This window comes from Chiloscyllium plagiosum, chromosome 13 (assembly GCF_004010195.1).
Source record: "Chiloscyllium plagiosum isolate BGI_BamShark_2017 chromosome 13, ASM401019v2, whole genome shotgun sequence".
In the NCBI taxonomy this organism is placed as follows: Eukaryota; Metazoa; Chordata; class Chondrichthyes; order Orectolobiformes; family Hemiscylliidae; genus Chiloscyllium; species Chiloscyllium plagiosum.
The window spans coordinates 62,227,791-62,247,928 of record NC_057722.1 but is presented as its reverse complement, the minus strand read 5'-3'; the positions used below and the strand labels follow the sequence as shown (position 1 = coordinate 62,247,928).

At 41.1% G+C, this 20,138-nt stretch overlaps 1 protein-coding gene across 1 annotated transcript in view; it reads right to left on the bottom strand.

Moving 5' to 3' along the window:
- The window catches only part of LOC122555641 (zonadhesin-like), a 71,397-nt gene that overhangs the window by 31,907 nt on the left and 19,352 nt on the right, over positions 1–20,138 (bottom strand). Inside the window, exons 2-13 of the mRNA XM_043701638.1 lie at positions 19,976–20,136; positions 19,282–19,562; positions 18,854–18,991; positions 18,511–18,770; positions 17,967–18,051; positions 17,393–17,461; positions 16,340–16,587; positions 13,107–13,284; positions 9,808–9,916; positions 9,323–9,417; positions 8,061–8,237; positions 2,620–2,822 (exon numbers count right to left, since the gene is read on the bottom strand). Of these exons, the coding sequence (XP_043557573.1) occupies positions 2,620–2,822; positions 8,061–8,237; positions 9,323–9,417; positions 9,808–9,916; positions 13,107–13,284; positions 16,340–16,587; positions 17,393–17,461; positions 17,967–18,051; positions 18,511–18,770; positions 18,854–18,991; positions 19,282–19,562; positions 19,976–20,136 (2,004 nt within the window). The remainder of the gene's footprint in view (positions 1–2,619; positions 2,823–8,060; positions 8,238–9,322; positions 9,418–9,807; positions 9,917–13,106; positions 13,285–16,339; positions 16,588–17,392; positions 17,462–17,966; positions 18,052–18,510; positions 18,771–18,853; positions 18,992–19,281; positions 19,563–19,975; positions 20,137–20,138) is intronic.

Here is a 20,138-nt window from a genome sequence, read left to right as displayed (position 1 = left end):
AATCTAATCTAATAAATGACAAAAAGCAGTGGACCCAACACCAATCCTTGTGGCACACCACTGGTCTGAAAAGCTTCCAGTCTGAAAAGCAAACCTCCACTACCACCCTCTGTCTTCTACCTTCCAGCCAATTCTGTATCCAAATGGCTAGTTCTCCCTGTTTTCCATGAGATCTATGAGGAGAAAGTGAGGTCTGCAGATGCTGGAGATCAGAGCTGAAAATGTGTTGCTGGAAAAGCGCAGCAGGTCAGGCAGCATTCAGGGAACAGGAGAATCGACGTTTCGGGCATAAGCCCTTCTTCAGGAAGGGCTTATGCCCGAAACGTCGATTCTCCTGTTCCCTGGATGCTGCCTGACCTGCTGCACTTTTCCAGCAACACATTTTCAGCTTTCCATGAGATCTACCCTTGTTTACCAGTTTTCTATGAGAACCTTGTCGAAAACCTTACTGAAGTCCATATAGATCACGTCAACTGCTCTGCCCTCATCAATCCTCTTTGTTACTTGTTCAAAAAATTCAATCAAGTTCATGAGACATGATTTCCCCTGCACAAAGCCATGCTGACTATCCCAAATCAGTCATTGCCTTTCCAAATACATGTACATTCTGTCCCTCAGGATCTTGTGTCATGGAGATACATTGTTACATTGAATTTTTGGAGTTCTTTGATTAAGTGCCTTCGGCGCTCCATTCCAGTTTTCCTAAGTCTCTAGAATTACTGGACTATTTCAGACTCCACAATCCAGGAGCTAACAGTACTTTTTGATGTGATGACAGCTTTTTGAATCCGCCCTTCATTGGTGCCTCCTGTTATCAGTTTTTCTCATTTACCAACCCTCAGATCTGTTTAACACTCAGGACAAACATATGCTTAGAATATATTTAGCCTTAAATAAACTGCTTTATCTTGTAAAAGGGGCACAGCCAAGTCCAAGTGAATCTTTTGATGTTTCCTTCACCACGCCCATTCTCTGGTACTAATCCACCAATGTGTGCAAATGTTTCTGTTCAGCGCATTCCTTCCAACTCAAATGTGGAAGCCACCCTGATCCTTTTCAAGAGACATACTCTTTGCCTTCTTTCTTTCAATGTGTAATTCAATCTTATATTTCTAATGTAGAACGTATCAGTAATACACCCATCTTCCCATGGCCACTCTGGGGTTGCTGTCCTCAAGCATGGCAAAGCAGAAATCCTGGCCACGGTAACCTTAAGCTGAAGCCTCATCCTAAATACCCCCAAGGATAGTTCAATTGTATTACTCTCCTGTGTCCTTAATTGCTAAAGATTTTGAGTTTAAAAGCAGGTAGGTTATGTTGCAGCTGTATAGGGTGCTGGTGAGGCGACACCTGGAGTACTGTGCAGTTTTGTTCTCCTTAATTGAGAAAGGACGTACTGGCACTGGAGTAGGTGCAGAGGAGGTTCGCTAGTTTGATTTCGGAGTTGAGGGGGTTGGCTTATGAGGAGAGACTGAGTAGAATGCGATTATATTCATTTGAATTCAAAAGAATAAGGGCGGATCTTATAGAAACATAAAATTATGAAGGGAATAGATAAGATAGAAATAGACAGGATGTTTTCTCTGGCAGGTGAAATTAGGACAAGAGGGCACAGCCTCAAGATTAGAGGAAGCTGATTTAGGACTGAATTGAGAAGGAACTTCTTCATCCAGGGGATTGTAAAGCTATGGAATTCCCTGCCCAGTGAAGTAGTTGACACAGTTTTAAAGCTAAAGTAGATTTCTTTTGAACAATAACAATAACAAAATTAAGGGATACAGTGAGAGCACGGGTCAGTGGATCTGAATCCATGAAAAGATCAGCCAAGATCTTATTGAATGGCAGAGCAGGCTTGAAGGGCCAGATGGCCTACTCCTGCTCCTAGTTCTTATGCTCTTAAGAGCAGCACATACCCCAATTTATGAAACCGAACAGGAAGTGAAACAGAACTTAGACATTCGCAGTCGCTGAGGTTTGTCGTAGATTTGAATAAAAAGAAGGTAAGAAGTTCGTCAACTCGAAAAGAGAGCCACGCATTAAGTTTTTTAAAAACTTATTAATCAATTTCTCAGGAAGCCTTTAAAAAAATACACAGGCCTCTTTCTAGATCTCAGCTGGTCAGCTTTAGTTTCACTGAGCATTACTGAGGTATAATGCGCCGAATGTTCAACAGGAGAAAGTGAGGACTACAGATGGTGGAGGTCAGAGTCAAGAGTGCGGTGCTAGAAAACCACAGCAGGTCAGGCAGCGTCCGAGGAACAGGAAAATCGATGTTTCAGCCATAAGCCCTTTATTAGCCCTCATTCCTGATGACGGGCTTATGCCTGAAACATCGATTCTCCTGCTCCTGGGATGCTGCCTGACCTGCTGTGCTTTTCCAGCACCACACTCGAAATGTTCAAAAACCCAGGAATTCTTCCCAGCATGGCCCCATGATGTGTGAAACACTGTATTGAAAATTCTCCCATTGCCATCGCCAACTCTGGAATTTAAACAGACGGAAAAGTGCAGAATTCCAGCATCAGTTACCCATTCCTTTCAGCTGCAGATTGATTTACCATTAATTTTCCACACAATATATTCATTCAAGTTGTTCATGTGGCAGTAGATGACACTTGCCTGATAGTATTTGTCAATATCATCCACGCAACCACACTGACTGTTTGGAACACATTGGTCCACACTCAAAACATATCCAGGGTCACAGAAACATCCTTCAACAGTTGGTAGAAGACAGTTGTCTGGTGCAGACAGATCTGTACAAGTAGCAGGACAACTAGTGCCACATCTCTCATAGTGACTACCACTGGGGCAGAATAGGGCTATATAAAACAAAGATATATAATTAAGTTCATTTAAATCTGTAGTCAGCTTAAGTAGCATTCAAAAACCAAATTAGTTTGTCTGATATAAACTTCATGACAGTAGAATGTGATACATGGCCTAAAATCTCAAAATCAGTATGATAAAACATCTCATAAGTTGTTGTGATTCTGCACTAATTAATGATTACATTAGACAGCAGTGGGTGAGAGAAGGACCTGAGACAGTCAGCAACGGTTAAAGGAGCAGACAAGGGGAGGGCCATGAGACAGTCAGCCAGCACTGGTTAAAGGAGCAGACAAGGGGAGGGCCATAAGACAGTCAGCACCGGTTAAAGGAGCAGACAAGAGGAGGACCATTAGACAGACAGTCAGCACAGGTCAAAGGAGCAGACAAGGGGAGGGCCATTAGACAGACAGTCAGTACCGATTAAAGGAGCAGACAAGGGGAGGGCCATGAGACAGTCAGCCAGCACTGGTTAAAGGAGAAGACAAGGGGAGGGCCATTAGACAGACAGTCAGCACCAGTTAAAGGAGCAGACAAGGGGAGGGCCATTAGACAGACAGTCAGCACAGGTCAAAGGAGCAGACAAGGGGAGGACCATTAGACAGAGAGTCAGCACCAGTTAAAGGAGCAGACAAGGGGAGGACCATTAGACAGACAGTCAGCACCAGTTAAAGGAGCAGACAAGGGGAGGACCATTTGACAGACAGTCAGCACCGGTTAAAGGAGCAGACAAGGGGAGGACCATTAGACAGACAGTCAGCACCAGTTAAAGGAGCAGACAAGGGGAGGACCATTAGACAGACAGTCAGCACCGGTTAAAGGAGCAGACAAGGGGAGGACCATTAGACAGACAGTCAGCACTGGTTAAAGGAGCAGACGAGAGGAGGACCATTAGACAGACAGTCAGCACCAGTTAAAGGAGCAGACAAGAAGAGGACCATTAGACAGACAGTCAGCACCAGTTAAAGGAGCAGACAAGGGGAGGGCCATTAGACAGCCAGCCAGCACTGGTTAAAGGAGCAGACAAGGGGAGGGCCATTAGACAGACAGCCAGCACTGGTTAAAGGAGCAGACGAGAGGAGGATTGTGAGACAAGACAGTGTACATCAACTAAAGGAGCAGGCAAGAGAAGCACCATAAAACAGATGTCAGCATCACAAAGAAGTTTAGGTGAGAGAAGAATCTCAATGAAGGCAGTCAAAAGGATTGGACTGTATTCACTGGAGATGATTGCAATTAGTTCATGCTCTACAAAGGCAAAAGGACAAGCTGTTTGATGCGTCATTGGTTAATGGTGAAACTTTTTTTTCATTCTTAAGTTTAAACATAGAACATAAGTTGATAGTCAAGTTAATGTAGTATATAAAACACAACATAAATAAGTGGACATGATGAGAGTATCTTCAAAGTATATATGAGACTTCATCTTGACAAGGATTGTGTAGTGGTCACATCTACAGATACTGTAGTGGATGGGTGCACCTGTGCGATCAATTGTTGAGAATGAGTTTTTAAAACTTCATTCATGGGATAAGGGTATCGCTGGCTAGACAGCATTCATTGACCATCCTGAATTGCCCAGAGTCAACCACATTGCCGTGAGTCTGGAGTCATTAGTGAACCAGATGTGTTTTTCTGACAATGGTTTCATGGTTATCTTCAGTTAATTCTAGATTTTTTTTACTGAATTCAAACTCCACTATCTGCCATGGCAGGATGTGAACCCGGGTCCCGGAACATTTCCTGGGACTCTGGATTTATAATCCAGTGATAATACCACTAGGCCATCACCTCCCCTATTTTAATTATATTTTAATAATGTTTCTCCTTCTTGATGGTTATCACCACCTGCCACTATGTCTGTAGAACTCAGTCAACTTGGTCAGTTATTGTGCTACTGAGTCATTCTGTGTAAATAACATTGAAGACCCCAGTCAGAATCAGTTCTGCAGCCTTGCCACATTCAATGTGCCAGCCTAGTGGTGTTCAACATAGAAGCGTACTGGTTTATCAGCTAAGGGGGCCAAGTATCCAACAAAGCTTCTCTTTGACCTAATGCCATGAGATTTCATGGGGTCCAAAGTTAGTGAGGCTCCCAGGACAGCTACACCTTACCTGTACATCAGCGTGCTGCCACCTTGAGTGATTAGTTCTGTGGGTGTAGCAGAATATACCCAGGGATGATGATTGTGTTGACTATAATGTCTGATTCTATGAGCACGACTATGTCAGGCTGTTGCTTGATTAGTCTATGGGACACCTCTCCCAATTTTGTCAGGAGTTATCCAGGTATTGCTAAGGAATACTTTGCATGATCAGCAGGGCTGAGTTTGTTGTTGCTGTTTCCAGTGTCTAGGTCATCCAGTTTCATTCCTTTCTTTACACTTTTAAATGTTCTGAAACAAGCAAGTTGGTTGCTCGGCAACTTTACAGACAGTTAAGAATCTACCACATTGCTGTGGTTCTGGTGTCACATGTAAGCCAGACCAAGTAGATAGACTGCAGATTTCCTTCCCTAAAGGGCAGTATTGAACCAGTGAGGTTGTCACAACAATTGACAATGGTTACATAGTTGCCATTAGGATAGCTTTTAATTCTAGATACGTTTAAAATCAAGTCTCACCATCTGCCATGGTGAGTGATTGGAACCCATTAGCTTTGGCTTCTGAATTACTAAACCAGTGACATTACCACCATGCAACTATTTAATCCCATTATCTTATATTATGATTTTTCCAAATTGACTGATGTGCATAACTTTGCTTTCTCTGACGCTTTTTTGTTGTTAAACAAAAGCACATTGGAAACCTCTTGTCCATATGTTCAAATACTGACTACCATGGTACCCAAATATCAAAAATAAGGCTTAGAGTCTATCAAGTCAGGTTTCATTCTCAAATCTGACTTGTGCAGTAATACTATTAGCAGAAAACGGAACCATAGTATGGACTCATATAGGTAAGGAATATCTGTACTTCAATCCCAAAGTATGTTTCAATAGTTGATCTCAGTCAGGTGACAAAGTTATATTTGAACTAGATGCTATTAAATCCATAAAGGGGTTGAGAGTGGTGAGGGATTGCAGCAGACAGTCTGACAGTAAATGATTTATAAAGATTCAGAGGGAGGAAGGATGCAAGAGGGGGTGATAATTGCAGGGAATTATATTTCAAAACCTTCCAAACCTGAAGGTTAATCAGGGATCTTGATTAGAAAGTTGGTGGCATGAATGGAACTGAGCAACCCATTCTGACTTTATGCTGAAGGGAAGGTCATTGATGGAACAGCTGAAAATGGTAATGCCTATGACACAGTCATTAGGAATACTCTGGGGCTGTCGTTGGACTGTGATAATTGACTTTCAAAAATCTTTTAGGAGAAAGTGAGAACTGCAGATGCTGGAGATCAGAGCTGAAAATGTGTTGCTGGAAAAGCGCGGCAGGTCAGGCAGCATCCAAGGAGCAGGAGAATCGACGATTCGGGCATGAGCCCTTCTTCAGGAATGAGGAAAGTGTGCCAAGCAGGCTAAGATAAAAGGTAGGGAGGAGGGACTTGGGGGAGGGGCGTTGGAACTGCGACAGGTGGAAGGAGGTTAAGGTGAGGGTGATAAGGTGAGGGTTCTCTCCCCCCACACTGGGCTCAAATTCTCTCTACCCCCACACCGGGCTCGATCTCTCTCTACCCTTGCACTTGTCTCAATCTCTCTCTCTCCGTGCTGGGCTCGATCTCTCTCTATCCATTGCACTGGGCTCAGTTTCTCGCCCCCCGCGTTGGCCTTGATCTCTCTACCCTTGCACTGGGCGGATATGGAAGTATCCCTTGGTGCCTTGGAGGGAAGTAAGGGGGGAGGTGTGGGCGCAAGTTTTGCATTTCTTGCGGTTGCAGGGGAAGGTGCCGGGAGTGGAGGTTGGGTTGGTGGGAGGGGTGTGGACCTGACGAGGGAGTCACGGAGGGAGTGGTCTTCTCGGAACGCTGATGGGGAGGGGAGGGAAATATATCCCTGGTGGTGGTGTCCGTTTGGAGGTGGCAGAAATGACAACGGATGATACGATGTATATGGAGGTTGGTGGGGTGGTAGGTGAGGACCAGTGGGGTTCTGTCCTGGTGGCGATTGGAGGGGCGGGGCTCAAGGGCGGAGGAGCGGGAAGTGGAGGAGATGCGGTAGAAAGCATCGTCGACCACGTCTGGGGAGAAATTACAGTCTTTGAAGAAAGAGGCCATCTGGGCTGATCAGTATTGGAATTGGTCCTCCGCCGCATCTGCGGCGGAGACGAAGGAATTGGGAATATGGGATGGCGTTTTTACAGGGGGCAGGGTGAGAGGAGGTGTAGTCTAGGTAGCTGTGGGAGTTGGTCGGTTTATAGTAAATGTCTGTGTTGATTCGGTCACCCAAGATAGAAATGGAGAGGTCTAGGAAGGGGAGGGAGGAGTCTGAGACGGTCCAGGTAAGTTTGAGGTCGGGGTGAAAGGTGTTAATAAAGTGGATGAACTGTTCAACCACCTCGTGGGAGCACGAGGCAGCGCCGATACAGTCATCGATGTAGCGGAGGAAAAGGTGGGGGGGTGGTGCCAAAATAGCTGCGGAAGATGGACTGTTCCACATATCCTACGAAGAGGCAGGCATAGCTGGGGCCCATGCGGGTGCCCATGGCTACTCCTTTGGTTTGGAGGAAGTGGGAGGATTGGAAAGAGAAGTTGTTCAGAGTGAGGACCAGTTCAGTCGGTCGAAGGAGGGTGTCAGTGGAAGGGTACTGGTTGGTACGGCGGGAAAGGAAGAAGCAGAGGGCTTTGAGTCCTTCGTGATGGGGGATGGAGGTGTACAGGGACTGGATGTCCATGGTGAAGATAAGGCATTTCAAAAATCTTTCCTTGTTCTAGGTTTGACTCCAAATGTTAAAGTGTTTTCCCCAATTCCCTTTAACTTCAATCTTAATTGGACTTTTTGATTTCACACTCAGATTGAATGCTGCTCTGATATCAAGGGCATTCACTATGACTTCACCTCTGGAACTCTGCTCTTTTTTACTTTGCTTGGACTAAGGCTGAAATAAGATCTGGACCCCAATCAGAGTAAGCCATCAGTGAAGAAATGCTGTTTGATAACATTGGCAATGATTTGTTTCATCACTTTCCTGATAATCAAAAATAAGATGATGGAATTATAATTAGATTTGACTTTTCCTGCTTGTTGTAAACAGCACATACTTAATAAATTGCAAAACACAACTTACGGCAAAAAGAACTATTTCTCCACTCTATACAAATTCCCGCTTGAGCACACAAGTCAGCATAGGTTTGTATGGCGAAACAAAGTGTTGTAGACTGTCCTCCGCTCATACACATATCATAGACACAATTTTCAAAGTAATTCTCAGGTGGAACTTTAAGGTGGCACTCTTTGAATAAACCTAGGCAAATACAGAAAATACAAGTAAATTGCATCTGGACAGAAAAATAATTATTTCTCACTTAATGCTAATTCCAGAAGTTATCCCAAATAATGAATTTAGTGTGTAGTCTTGAAACATTCTACAATACAGTCTTGTACTTTCCATGCAATTCAAAGCAAAACATTGCTTTATGAATAGAAACATTCAAACTTCTTCATTATACTAAAGTTGGTAATAGCCCCGTGTATATTTATTATTTGCACTTGAATACTTCCAATGTTATTAATCAGACGAACAGTGTAATTTGGGGTAAATGTCTGGTTGTCAGCAGGAAGGAAAAAATGTATTTAGTTTGGAAAGATTTGGATGTAATAAAGAGCTACATAAGTGCAAATTCTTTTTTAATTCAAATATTGCTTTGGATTTCCAGTCTGGAACATTATTCCACAGGCACTTCATCATGATATGGTAGATTGGGGGCCAAGGCTCCCAAGGGCCAAGAAATATCTAAGAACATGCAAAATAATATCCAGATCTCTAAATTGCATTCTAATTCCAATTCATTCAGAATTTATTTTCTTCTTACAAACAATCTGAATTATTTAACTAGTTGTAGTCTCTTAGTTTGAAGTATCTTTCCTCCTTTCTCCCCAATGAAGTGCCTTATCTTTTTCATTGATAAACTCAACAGCTTAGACTACAAATATTTCCACAATATGTTTTAAAAGGATTTTATGATAGTTAGAACGCTTGCACTGAAAGTCACTCACCATTCTGACTTGGAAATATATTGCCACTCCTTCACAATTGCTGGGTCAAAATCCTAAACTCCTTCCCCAAAGCCTGGTGGGTCTGCCTACATTGACAGCCCACCACCACCCCTCAATGGCAACTAGGGATTGGCAATAAAAGCCCACATCCCATCAATGAATTTTAAGAAAAAGTAATGTCATGCTTGCTTGATGAAAACCGCACATCAACAGATAGGGCTTCAATGCTATGAGTTTGTAACCATTGAAGAAATCATCTGGCTTTTAATCTGCTTTCACTTTGCTTAGCTTGAAATTGATATATTGTTGTACGAATGAAACAAAAAAAAATACCTGACAGATTTGTAATCATTCCACAAGCCGTATCTTTCTTTGCATTCTCCTTTAAATTTGGATCACATTGAAAGTCATTCTCACCATGATTGCACCTATAATTGGAAGAAAGAGTGAAATGAGTGCAGTGAGAAATATGAAAAGGTCTGAAACATGGTCCAGCTTGTCCTGCACTGCTCTTCTCTTACATGAGTCTTCCAACTAAGCTTGGCCCTTAGTCCCTTTTATTCAAACTTCACACCTAGATGTTTCTGGCAGAATGATGATCAGGATCAGAATCAGAATCAGATCCCGATTCATTCCTTAGTCAAAGAGACCGTATGCTAGTTGTCATCTTTCTGGGCAGCAGAAGGTCCATGAATGTCTTTACAAGGATAACTTCTGATGAACAATAAATGTCTTAACAATGACAACCACTTCATCAGAATGATTTTTAAAAATAATATCGAGATTTTGTTTGAGAAGTAATACTTGGGTATACTTACTCAGTTAGTATATCAGGTACTTGCCAACTCTCTCCGAGTTTATTAGAATCGGTTGCAAGACTGCCATTAGGCATAATAAGATCATCAGCAGGGTCACCATTGTAGTTACCTAAATCACATGAAAGTTATATGATCAGCATTTCTACAGATCCATTTGTCACATCTCATTTCTTGATGCTAACATACCAGGGTTTTGGTACTGTTACCAAACCAAAATTATTTTTCTCTCAAAAGGGAAAAACAATGGCTAGAACCTACTCAATCTTGTCAAAACTGAAATAAGTAAAACCATGATCAATGTTGTTACCTCTTGCATTGGCTGAAATATAGCAATCATGAGTTTGGTAAGTAGTTATAAATAGCTATCTGGTACATGAAGCTACCATTTTATATCCTATTGCTGATGAAGTAACATCTATCTGTTGATGTTAACCTAAAAGTTCAGCACGGACTGGATGTGAGGCCCCAGCACAGTCTGCTTGAAGGACTATGATGCTGAACTTTTTATTTCTTTAGTTTTCTAATGTATTCCGAAGACTTTGTAGCTAGGTACCTTGTACCTAAGATGGCGTGAAGGAATGTAGTGTTGAACTGTTTATTTCTTTATTTTTCTAATTTGTTCCTCAGATCAGATACCTAGGTACCTATGCACCTAAGATGACGCAGTAAGTAGTGACTTTGTAAACTTTTCACCGCACTCATGCGAGTACATGTGATAATAAACTTAATTCTAATTCTAAAGTTTGCTTCTAAAATGAAGTTCAATGAAATCAAAAATGAGGAAAAAAGCATGTAACCTGGTGATGACCTAATAATTAGAAAGCACACTGATTTTAATATGTTTCTGTGTTTTGCTAAAAGGATGTGTGTCTTTATATTAAGCGTGATAACTCAGCAGTAATGAATTGACCTGTTACAGTAACTGTGGAAAAGCTGTAGTTCAGTTTAAAACAGAAACAATAAATCAGATTTGATAGCGTGGACTATTTATCAGCTAAATTTGTGATTGTGTTATACAAATATCATGGCTGACTGGATGATATAAAGGTGGTGACCAGTCTGAACAAGCTGGCCTAAGGTCAAAGGTTGTTCAGTCCAAAAGATAAGCCTCTTTCTCGACAGACACAAGCAAGTCTTAAAGAGCAATGCAACAATTTAGCCAAGGTAGATTGTTGTAATGTTTGGCAGTGATCAAATTGATCATTTGCTGGAGACTGGACAGTGTCAAGTTAGAATGCACAGCTGTCTGGATGGACACCGTATAAAGAAAGCTTTCCTCAGAATCTAGTTAGCTTGCTCAGGAAAGGTCATTTGATCAGTGGCTGGAGGTTGAGATGGAGCAGGCTGATCACCAGTTTCAGTCTGATTCTCGAACAAGTCCATGTAATCAGGTTCACTTGTGATTCTAAGTATTGTATGCGAAAGAACTTTTTAATATTGTACTTTGGGTAGATTCTATTTTTAGAATTGCCTTGGATTATTGATATCCAGAGTATACCCATTTGACCAGGGAAAGTAGGAATGAAAGCCAACATGTCCATCAGATCACTGCATTAGAAAAATGCTAGGTAATACAATTCTTGTAAACATTCTTTGATGCAACCAATAGACAACCCTTTCAATAGGAATGAAAGTGGGATATCACAACTGCATTTAATATTCTTTCATCTTAAACATCCCAAAGTGTCTCACAGATAATTAAAAACTTTGGATGAAATCTACCTGAACCTGGAAAGTTGAAATGTTGAGAATTGCAGCAGCCAGTCTGCATAAAAAAAGGTCTCACAAACAACATAATAAATTCTTATCTAATTTATTTTAGCTATGCTGATGAGATTTGAAGATAGATTAAGAAGAAACTCCTTTGCCGTCTTTCAAATAGTGTGACAGAATCTTTTATACTTCGAAGGGGGCTTTAATAGCTCATCAAAAAATGCCATCTCCAAAACTGCACTCCCTCAATACAATCATGAAGTGTCAGTGCACATTATTTGTTCATGTTTTCAGAGTGTAAGTTGAATCTCCACCCTTCAATATGGAGTGAGTTCTTATAGCTGGAAGAGGAGGTTAGGAAATTTTCTTCACCTTTCTTGAAATATCCCACCAGAAATTGTGATGGAAGCAAGATCTTCAAAAGCCTTTAAAGGGGAGTGGATAAAAAAATATTAAAAAGCAAAACATTCAAAAGACATTGAGACCCTTCAGAGCTGTGGACTCTCAGTCGTTAAGCCATATATTCAAAACAAGAGTCATATTGGACTCAAAATTATAACTCTTTTTCTCTATCCACAGATGCTAGGTTTCTCTAGCACTATTCGGTGTTTATTTCAGATCTCCAGCATCCACAGTATATTGCTCTGGTTGACAAATGAGATCAATAGATTTTAGATACTAAAAGGTATGGGAATTGTGCAGATAAGTGCACTTGATGCAGAAGATTAGCCACGATCTTAGTAATAGGTAGATGAAACTCAAAGAACCAAAATAGACTATTCCTGCTCCTACTTCCTAACATCCCTACAAAAAAAGTAGAGGAATAAGATGATAAATGACTCTTTTGGGGATGTGGTGGTCAGCTGAATTACTTTCTTGTATATGATAAATGTCTGTGATTCCATTAGCATCATCAGTTCACAACACTACCAAAAGACTTCTGTATGGTTTTAAAGTGTTGTTGGAATAATTCAGTCCCATTCATTTTGATAACAGCTGTAGAAGTCTTTTGTCTCTCTTGACATTCAGGATTCTGAGCTGATTTTTAAGCAATCACCATCAAGTTCATGATGTGATTAGATAGTAAAAGCTAAATTATTTTTATTTATACACATATTGACAATTTCTCACTTCACAATAACATGAAAATAGGTTGGAAGGTGAATGCATCAATTATGCTGCAAAATGGGGATGTCAAACCCACAGTATACCTCTGTCCTCGGTGTGAATGCTGTTGAAAAAGAGGCAAGTGTGTAATTACTTATCACTGAGATAAATACTAAGAATAAAAATGCCTATAATATAGTTTTTATTAGATGTTAAGAGTTGAGCAGAACTTAAAAGCTACTACAGGCAGTCCCTGATTTATGAATGTCTGTATGACAAATGCTTGCAATTATGAATTGCTTTTTAAAATTGTAGTCTATTGTGTTCCAACTTGTGTACAAATCGAATGATGAATGTACTCAAGAATGGAACATGTTCATAAACTGGGACAGCTTGTACGATGCAAACATTTAAAGAATACACATAAAAGCAAGCATATAATGTGTTAAAGATTTGCTCACAAAGCCTATTGGACCTACCACACATGCCACAGAGCAGTCCAGCATACGTAAATGGTACAGACACATCAACGTGGTGGCTGCCATCAAATCTCACGAACAGACCAAAGTTAGTCTCTAGTAAAATATAGGCACCACTCATTCGCACTACCAGGAGGTTTCCAACAGTCACAGGTAGGTTTATTCTATTTCCATTGAGCTAAAGACAGAAATATGTCCTTATTATTTACACAAGTAATAAGTCAATGTGTCTCATCCATACAGTTACATCTAACTACTCTCACACATGTAGTACAATCTTAAACTCAGATCAGCAGATTATCATTTCTACAAAATGGCAGCCTGGGTACTGGTAGAATGTATTGATTTTCTTCATACTTCTATGATACAACCTTGACATCGTAAACATGAATACACTTTATTTAGTTAAATACGTCACTTAGATATAAAAACTATAACACAACTTTTTGGTTGTGGCATCCAATCTGACTGGGCATGTATAGTACCAATCTGTCAGACTTCCAGTAATCCTTATTTATATCACTATTCTGTCCTGCTTTTCATCAAATGATGTAACCCAGAATTTTGTAGAAGCTAAGGAAGAGATTACTGGGCTCCTTGCTGAGATATTGTTTCATTGACAGCCATGGGTGTTAGAAGACTGGGGAGTGGCTTATGTGGTGCCATTATTTAAGAAAGGCAGTAAGGAAAAATCAGCAAACTATAGTCTGGTGAGCTTTACATCAGTGGTGAGTAATCTGTTAGAGGGAATTCTGAGGGTCAGGATTTACATGCATTTGGAAAGGCAAGGACTGATTAGGGAAAGTCAAAATGACTTTATGTGTGGGAAAACAAGTCTCACTAACTTGACTGAGTTTTCTGAAGAGGTGACAAAGAAGACTGATGAAGGTAGAGTCGTAGACATTGCTGAAGTCGGTACAGACAAGGTGGCTTGAAAAAGAGACAGACTGTTAGAGGGTTGATTTTCATATTGGAGGCCTATGACCACAAGGATTAGTGCTGGGTCCAATGCTTTACATAAATGATTTGGATGTGAATATAGGAAGTATGGTTAGTAAGTTTGCAGATGACATCAAATTTAGTGGTATAGTCGGCAACGAGAAAGGTTAGCTCAGAGTACAATGGGACCTTGATCAAATGGACCAACAGGCCAGGGAGAGGCAGTTTAATTCAGGTAAATATAAGGTGTTGCAATTTGGTAAGACAAACCAGGGCAGGACTTATACAGTTAATGATAAGGCTCTGGGGAGTGCTGCCGAACAGAGACCTCGGGGTGCAGGTGCATGGTTCCTTGAAAGTGGACTCACAAGTAGACAGGGTGGTGAAGGCTTCCCTTCACTGGTCACTGTACAGAACATTGGGTGAGGTTACTTTTAGAATGCTGTTTTCAATTCTCTGAGCTCCCTGCTATAGGAAGGAATTTGTTAAACTTGAAAGGGTTCAGAAAAGGTTTACAAGGTTGTTGCTGGGTTTGGAGGATATGAGCTAGGGAGAGGCTGAATAGGGTGGGGCTTTTTCCCCTGGAGTGTCAGAGGCTGAGGAGTAATGTTATAGAGGTTAATTAAAATTGAGGGGCATGGATAGGGTGAATAGCCAACGTCTTTTTCCCAGAGTAGGGAAAATTTAGAGGGCAATGGTGAAAGGAGAAGGATTTAAAAAGGTCTGGAGGGGCAACATTTTCATGCAGACTGTATATATGCCAGAGGAAGTGGTGGAGTCGGGTACAATTACAGCACTGAAAAGGCATCTGCATGGGTACATGAATAGGAAGGTTTGAGAGGGATATAGGTGAAATGCTGGCAAATGGGACGAGATCAGTTCAGGATATTTGGTCAGCACAGACAAGTTGGACAGAAGGGTCTGTTTCTATGACTCTATAAATCAGGAAATGAAATGCCACTCTAAGAATGGAACAATGGAAATAATATGGAAGGAAGCTGGCTGGCAGTGTGTGCTGTGAGAATGGTACTAAAAGGCTGAAGAGTGACTTGGACGGACTGGATGAGAGGGCAAATACCTGGCAAATGCAATATAATGTGGATAAATGTGAGGTTACTCACTTTGGTCACAAAAAGAGGAAGGCAGTTTATTATCTGAATGATGGCAGCTTAGGAAAAGGTGAGGTACAAGAAGACCTCAGTGTCATGGTGGAACACTCACGAAAGGTTTGCATGTAGATGCAGCAAGCAGTGAGGAAAGCTAATGGTATGCTGGTCTTTATAGCGAGAGGACTTGAGTATCCGAGTAAGAATATCTTGCTGCAGTTATAAGGACATTGGTGAGGCCACACCTTGAGAAGTGTATGCAGTTTTGGTCTCCTAGGACCAAAAGGACATTCTTACTATTGAGGGAGTCAAGCGAAGGTTCACTAGACTGATGCCGGGATGGCAGTACTAACATATGAAGAAAGACTGGATCAACTGGGCTTGTATTCGCAAGAATTTAGAAGAATGAGAGGTGATCACATAGAAACATATAAAATCCTGATGGGACTGTACAGGGTAGGTGTGAGAGGAATTTTCCGATGTTGGGGAAGTCCAGAACTAGGGGTCACAGTCTAAGAATAAGGTGTAAGCCATTCAGGACTGAGATGAGGAAGAATTTCTTCACTCAGAGTTGTGAACCTATAGAATTCTCTCCCACGGGAAGCTGTTGGGGCCAGTTCATTAGATATATTTAAGAGGGATCTGGGCATGGTCCTTTCAGCTAATGGGATCAAAAAGTATGGCAAGAGGGAGGGAATGGGATACTGAAACTGCATGATCAGCTGTGATCATATTGAATGGTTGTGCAGGCTCAAAGGGCCAAATGACTTACTCCTGCATCTATTTTCTGTGTTTCTATGTTTTAATATGAAGAAACTGGAAAATAAAACACTCATCAGAGCATGGTACTTTGTAACTTGTTTCAATGAATCGTATTTTAATCTAAATTAATAAGCATGGCCGCTAAAAAAATGCAGTGCTCCTTTTTAATTCCAAGGGTAAACTGGTTTTACATTCCATCCATGAGAAGATCAATAATTGTGAACATCCTCAAACAATACAAGTGCTAACAGTCCAGATTTTATATCTTCTATACTGCCCTTTTCACTTCTCTCCACAGCCTCACCTCTGAGTTGCAACAAAAATTGCAAATGCTGACTACACAAGCACATAATTATACTGGATCATTGAACTAACTCTGAAGCAAGTTGTGGATAATCAGTGATAACACAGAGAAAACTCACATACCAATACTTTATGATTTTTCATGATTGAAAGAGAGTTGTTGTAGACAAATATATGTACAGATTTCACCCAGGACACCTTGGTGTTGGTACCTCTGTGCTCATTGGTAGTCGCAACATAGAAGTAAGGCAGCACTGAGGAATCACTGCATGGTTTGGACAGCACATACGTGCATGTTCCCATGAAGTGGTGAACACTCCTGTCAAAAGTGTTGTAGTGGGGATCACCAGAAACACTGCATGTAGCATGACCTGCAAAGAAAATGAGATTGTCAACTGCATCTGCCATTCCATCTTATACGCTTCTGTCGTGTTTCATAATTTACAATGGGGAAAACGTGGAGGTTGATGGTCAATATTACAATATCCCTGACATCTAACAAACAACAGATCCTGACATTTGCTTCATTTGCACACCACTTTAATACGAGACCCTCTTGTGCTTTTTTTTCCCTTTCATAAGCAGGAACAGCCTTTCCTTTACTTTGTCCAGACAGCTCATGATTTTGAAAACCTCCAATAAATCTCATCTCAGCCTTCATCTGTCCACGGTGATTCATCAAAACTTCTTGAATTCATGCTCACAACTCAACGTCCTCATTCCTGGAAACAATCTTACAAATTGCTTCTGAACTCGCCCCAATTTATTCACGTTTTTCACAGAATATGACATCCACAATTGCAAATAACACTAAAGTAGTTGTCCAGCAAATGTCTTGTATAAGCACGACATCACTTCTTGATACCAGTACTCTACATCATTTAAACTAAATGCAGAATATTGTATGTTTTATTAATAGCTCTCCAGACCTGTCTGAGGAACTTTAATCACTTATGCACATATAACTGTGGTACCCGTGGTCAGACCTTAAGAGGTGTAATGTCAATGACATTACCAGGATAGAAAACATAACATAAAATGACTTCTATAATGAAAACATTGCTCAAATTGGTCAACAAGCTAACAATTCCAAATTCTATACTGCCAACCCAGAATCAATAAAACGTCAAGAGACATACATTACTCAACATGACAAGCAGCCTGCTTTCAAATTACCTGTTGTGACAGGAGGCATGGTACTGGTTGGCGTTGGAGTGCTCAGTGTGCTTGTAATGTCACAATTGCCTGCAGAGAAAATAATGTATGTATAAATTCATAAACTGAGAGTAACTGAAATTACAGTATTGAGATGAGGAAAATATTTCAAGTGGATCATTGTGAATCCTTGAACACTCTCCCTCTGAAGCCTGTGGATTATACATCACTGAGAATACTTCATGCTGAGGGAGAAAAACACTTAGGAATCTCAGGGAATCGAAGTATATGGAAAACAGGTTGCAAAATGCAGCTGAGGCACAAGATCACCCATGATCATATTGAGTGACACAATGTGATGGGAAGAGAAATAGCATACTCCTAATACAACTGCTTAAGATCTGACTAATGTTCATCTCTACTCCATTCCTGATGAAGAGCTTATGCTCAAAACATCGATTCTCCTGCTCCTCGAATGCTCCCTGACCTGCTGTGCTTTTCCAGCACCACGCTCTCGACTCCTCCTTCACCTCTCCTTATGTCATGCAATTGATCAATTTAAGCAGAAATTAGAAAATTAGTCACATTTACAAACCTCCACAACATCCAGAATGGAAGGAAATGTCATCTACAGCGACATCACTACGATAGTCATTGCCCCGGACTGCTTCAATGAGAATCTATAAGAGGAAGCATCAGAATAACAGCAGGCAGAAGATGCCAATGCCAAAGTAAACAACAGAATAGCATTGAACACAAAACAAAAGAAGTGCTGGAAATCTGGAAGAAAACAGAAATTGGAGGAGAACCTCAGGAGGTCTGGCAATAATTTCACTGGACCTGAAATGCTGACTCTGCTTTCTCTCCTCTGATGTTATCAGATCTCCAGCAATTTGTCTTTTGGTAACAAAGTCAGTATCTCCCAGCCAGTAATACTGAGCAATATAGGACATCATTTCATGGGGCATTTCATATTAAAACAGCTTCTACATTTCTCCACTAATTTGTATTTAATTTAATTTGATATGGAATGAAGAAAAATCTGCTTGCCTTCTAATTAAATACGCAAGCTATGCGAATGCTTCAAAAAGAGAAGTACAGCCAAAAAAAATCACTAAATTATTAGCCACACAGCTTACCTGAGATTTTCCAGACAGGTGTAGGTCCACTGCTGCTGCGATCCACTGGTTTCCTTTATTGCCTCTCTCTGACCAGATCAGTAACGGGGGAAGCCCAACTTCAAGCTGGTAAATATTCAAAGCCATGCTCTGAGCCACTCCATACATGTGGTACCAGAATCGCATACACTGATCCCCTGTCTTATCACACAGAGCACTGACCAGTTGGGCTTTGTCTCCTTCATTGCCTTCATTGCCTTCAATATAGATGTAGTAGCCACCTGGACATAGTTAAGCTCACTGGTTACAAACAAATCATGGGCTCTGTCAAGCTCAAGTCAAATAAGGATGGCACATCACCTACCTCCACTGGTGTGGTCGAACGAAGGCCCTGTGCGAGCTGAGGGAGTCGATCCACTGATGCGCTTCCAGTCCAAATCATCTGTCTTGGATTGTGTCCAACTGCACAGGTTGCTGTCAAAATTGCAGCCCAGTGCACAACCTGTGGGATTAATAAAGAATTAATAAAGATTCATCAAGATTGATCGGAAATATGCACATTATTGCATCACAATAGCTAAAAACATCCACAATTGAAATAAATATGAAAAGATATTACGATACAATGTTATAGCCTCATTGTCTATTGGATAATTTCTGTCAATTGAACCTTGACGTCGCTGACTATTAATAATGGACATTTGTTGTGAAGCACAATTGTCTTTTACTCAGGAGGAGTGAGAAAAGAAATAAAGGAAAAGAACAGGTACAAACACATGATCTCAAACTTACTTTTCTCAACACAGCCACTCTCTTCCATCCAGTCTCCTAGAACAACATCAGCTGCTTCACAGGCTGAAGCGTACGCCTCCAGAGCATTGCACAACAGGACAGCATCTCCTCCAGAAGCACAATGATCATATACACAGCTCTCAAAGTACAACTGAGGAGGGATGTACCAGTGACAATTTTTGAAAGGACCATTGCCTGCCAAGATAATCTTGCAGTATTCCTCGGCCTCTTCTTTCGATGCTGGATCGCAGGTCGCTGGTGGTAGAGACGTTTCATTACACCTACACAAGGAAACACATGTATGAAATCTCTCCAAAAGGAAAAAATATCCCTACTTTATTTAATCCCCATCAAATTTCAATGAATGCATAAGGGCAGACAATGAGATCTGCGATCAAAATTATTCCCCCAAAGTACATGCAAAAATATGTAGCGTGCTCTTAATACGCAATCTGTAGTACTTCACTGGAATACCAATTCTGGAAAATTCATTTCAGATATTCTCACTGAAACACTGACATTCAACAGAGCTACACGCACACTTTCATTACAGTCATTTACAGGAAATTCCAGCCATGCCCTCATATCTATTAATTCTTTTTCGGCAACCAACTAATCCACTACCTCTCTGCAAACGTCTCACCAGCGACACTACATAGAGTGTAATTTACTCTTCACTGTATGAAATACTCACAACCAGTCATTGTCAAGAACTCTCCAGCTGTTTCCAAACTGATTGGAATCCATGGCCAGAATCCCATCAGGCTTCAAGAAGTCATCAAGTGGGTCGTCAGTGTAGGTACCACACAAGCCACACAGCTGTCCTTTGTATCTCTCATCCACCACTACAAACAGCT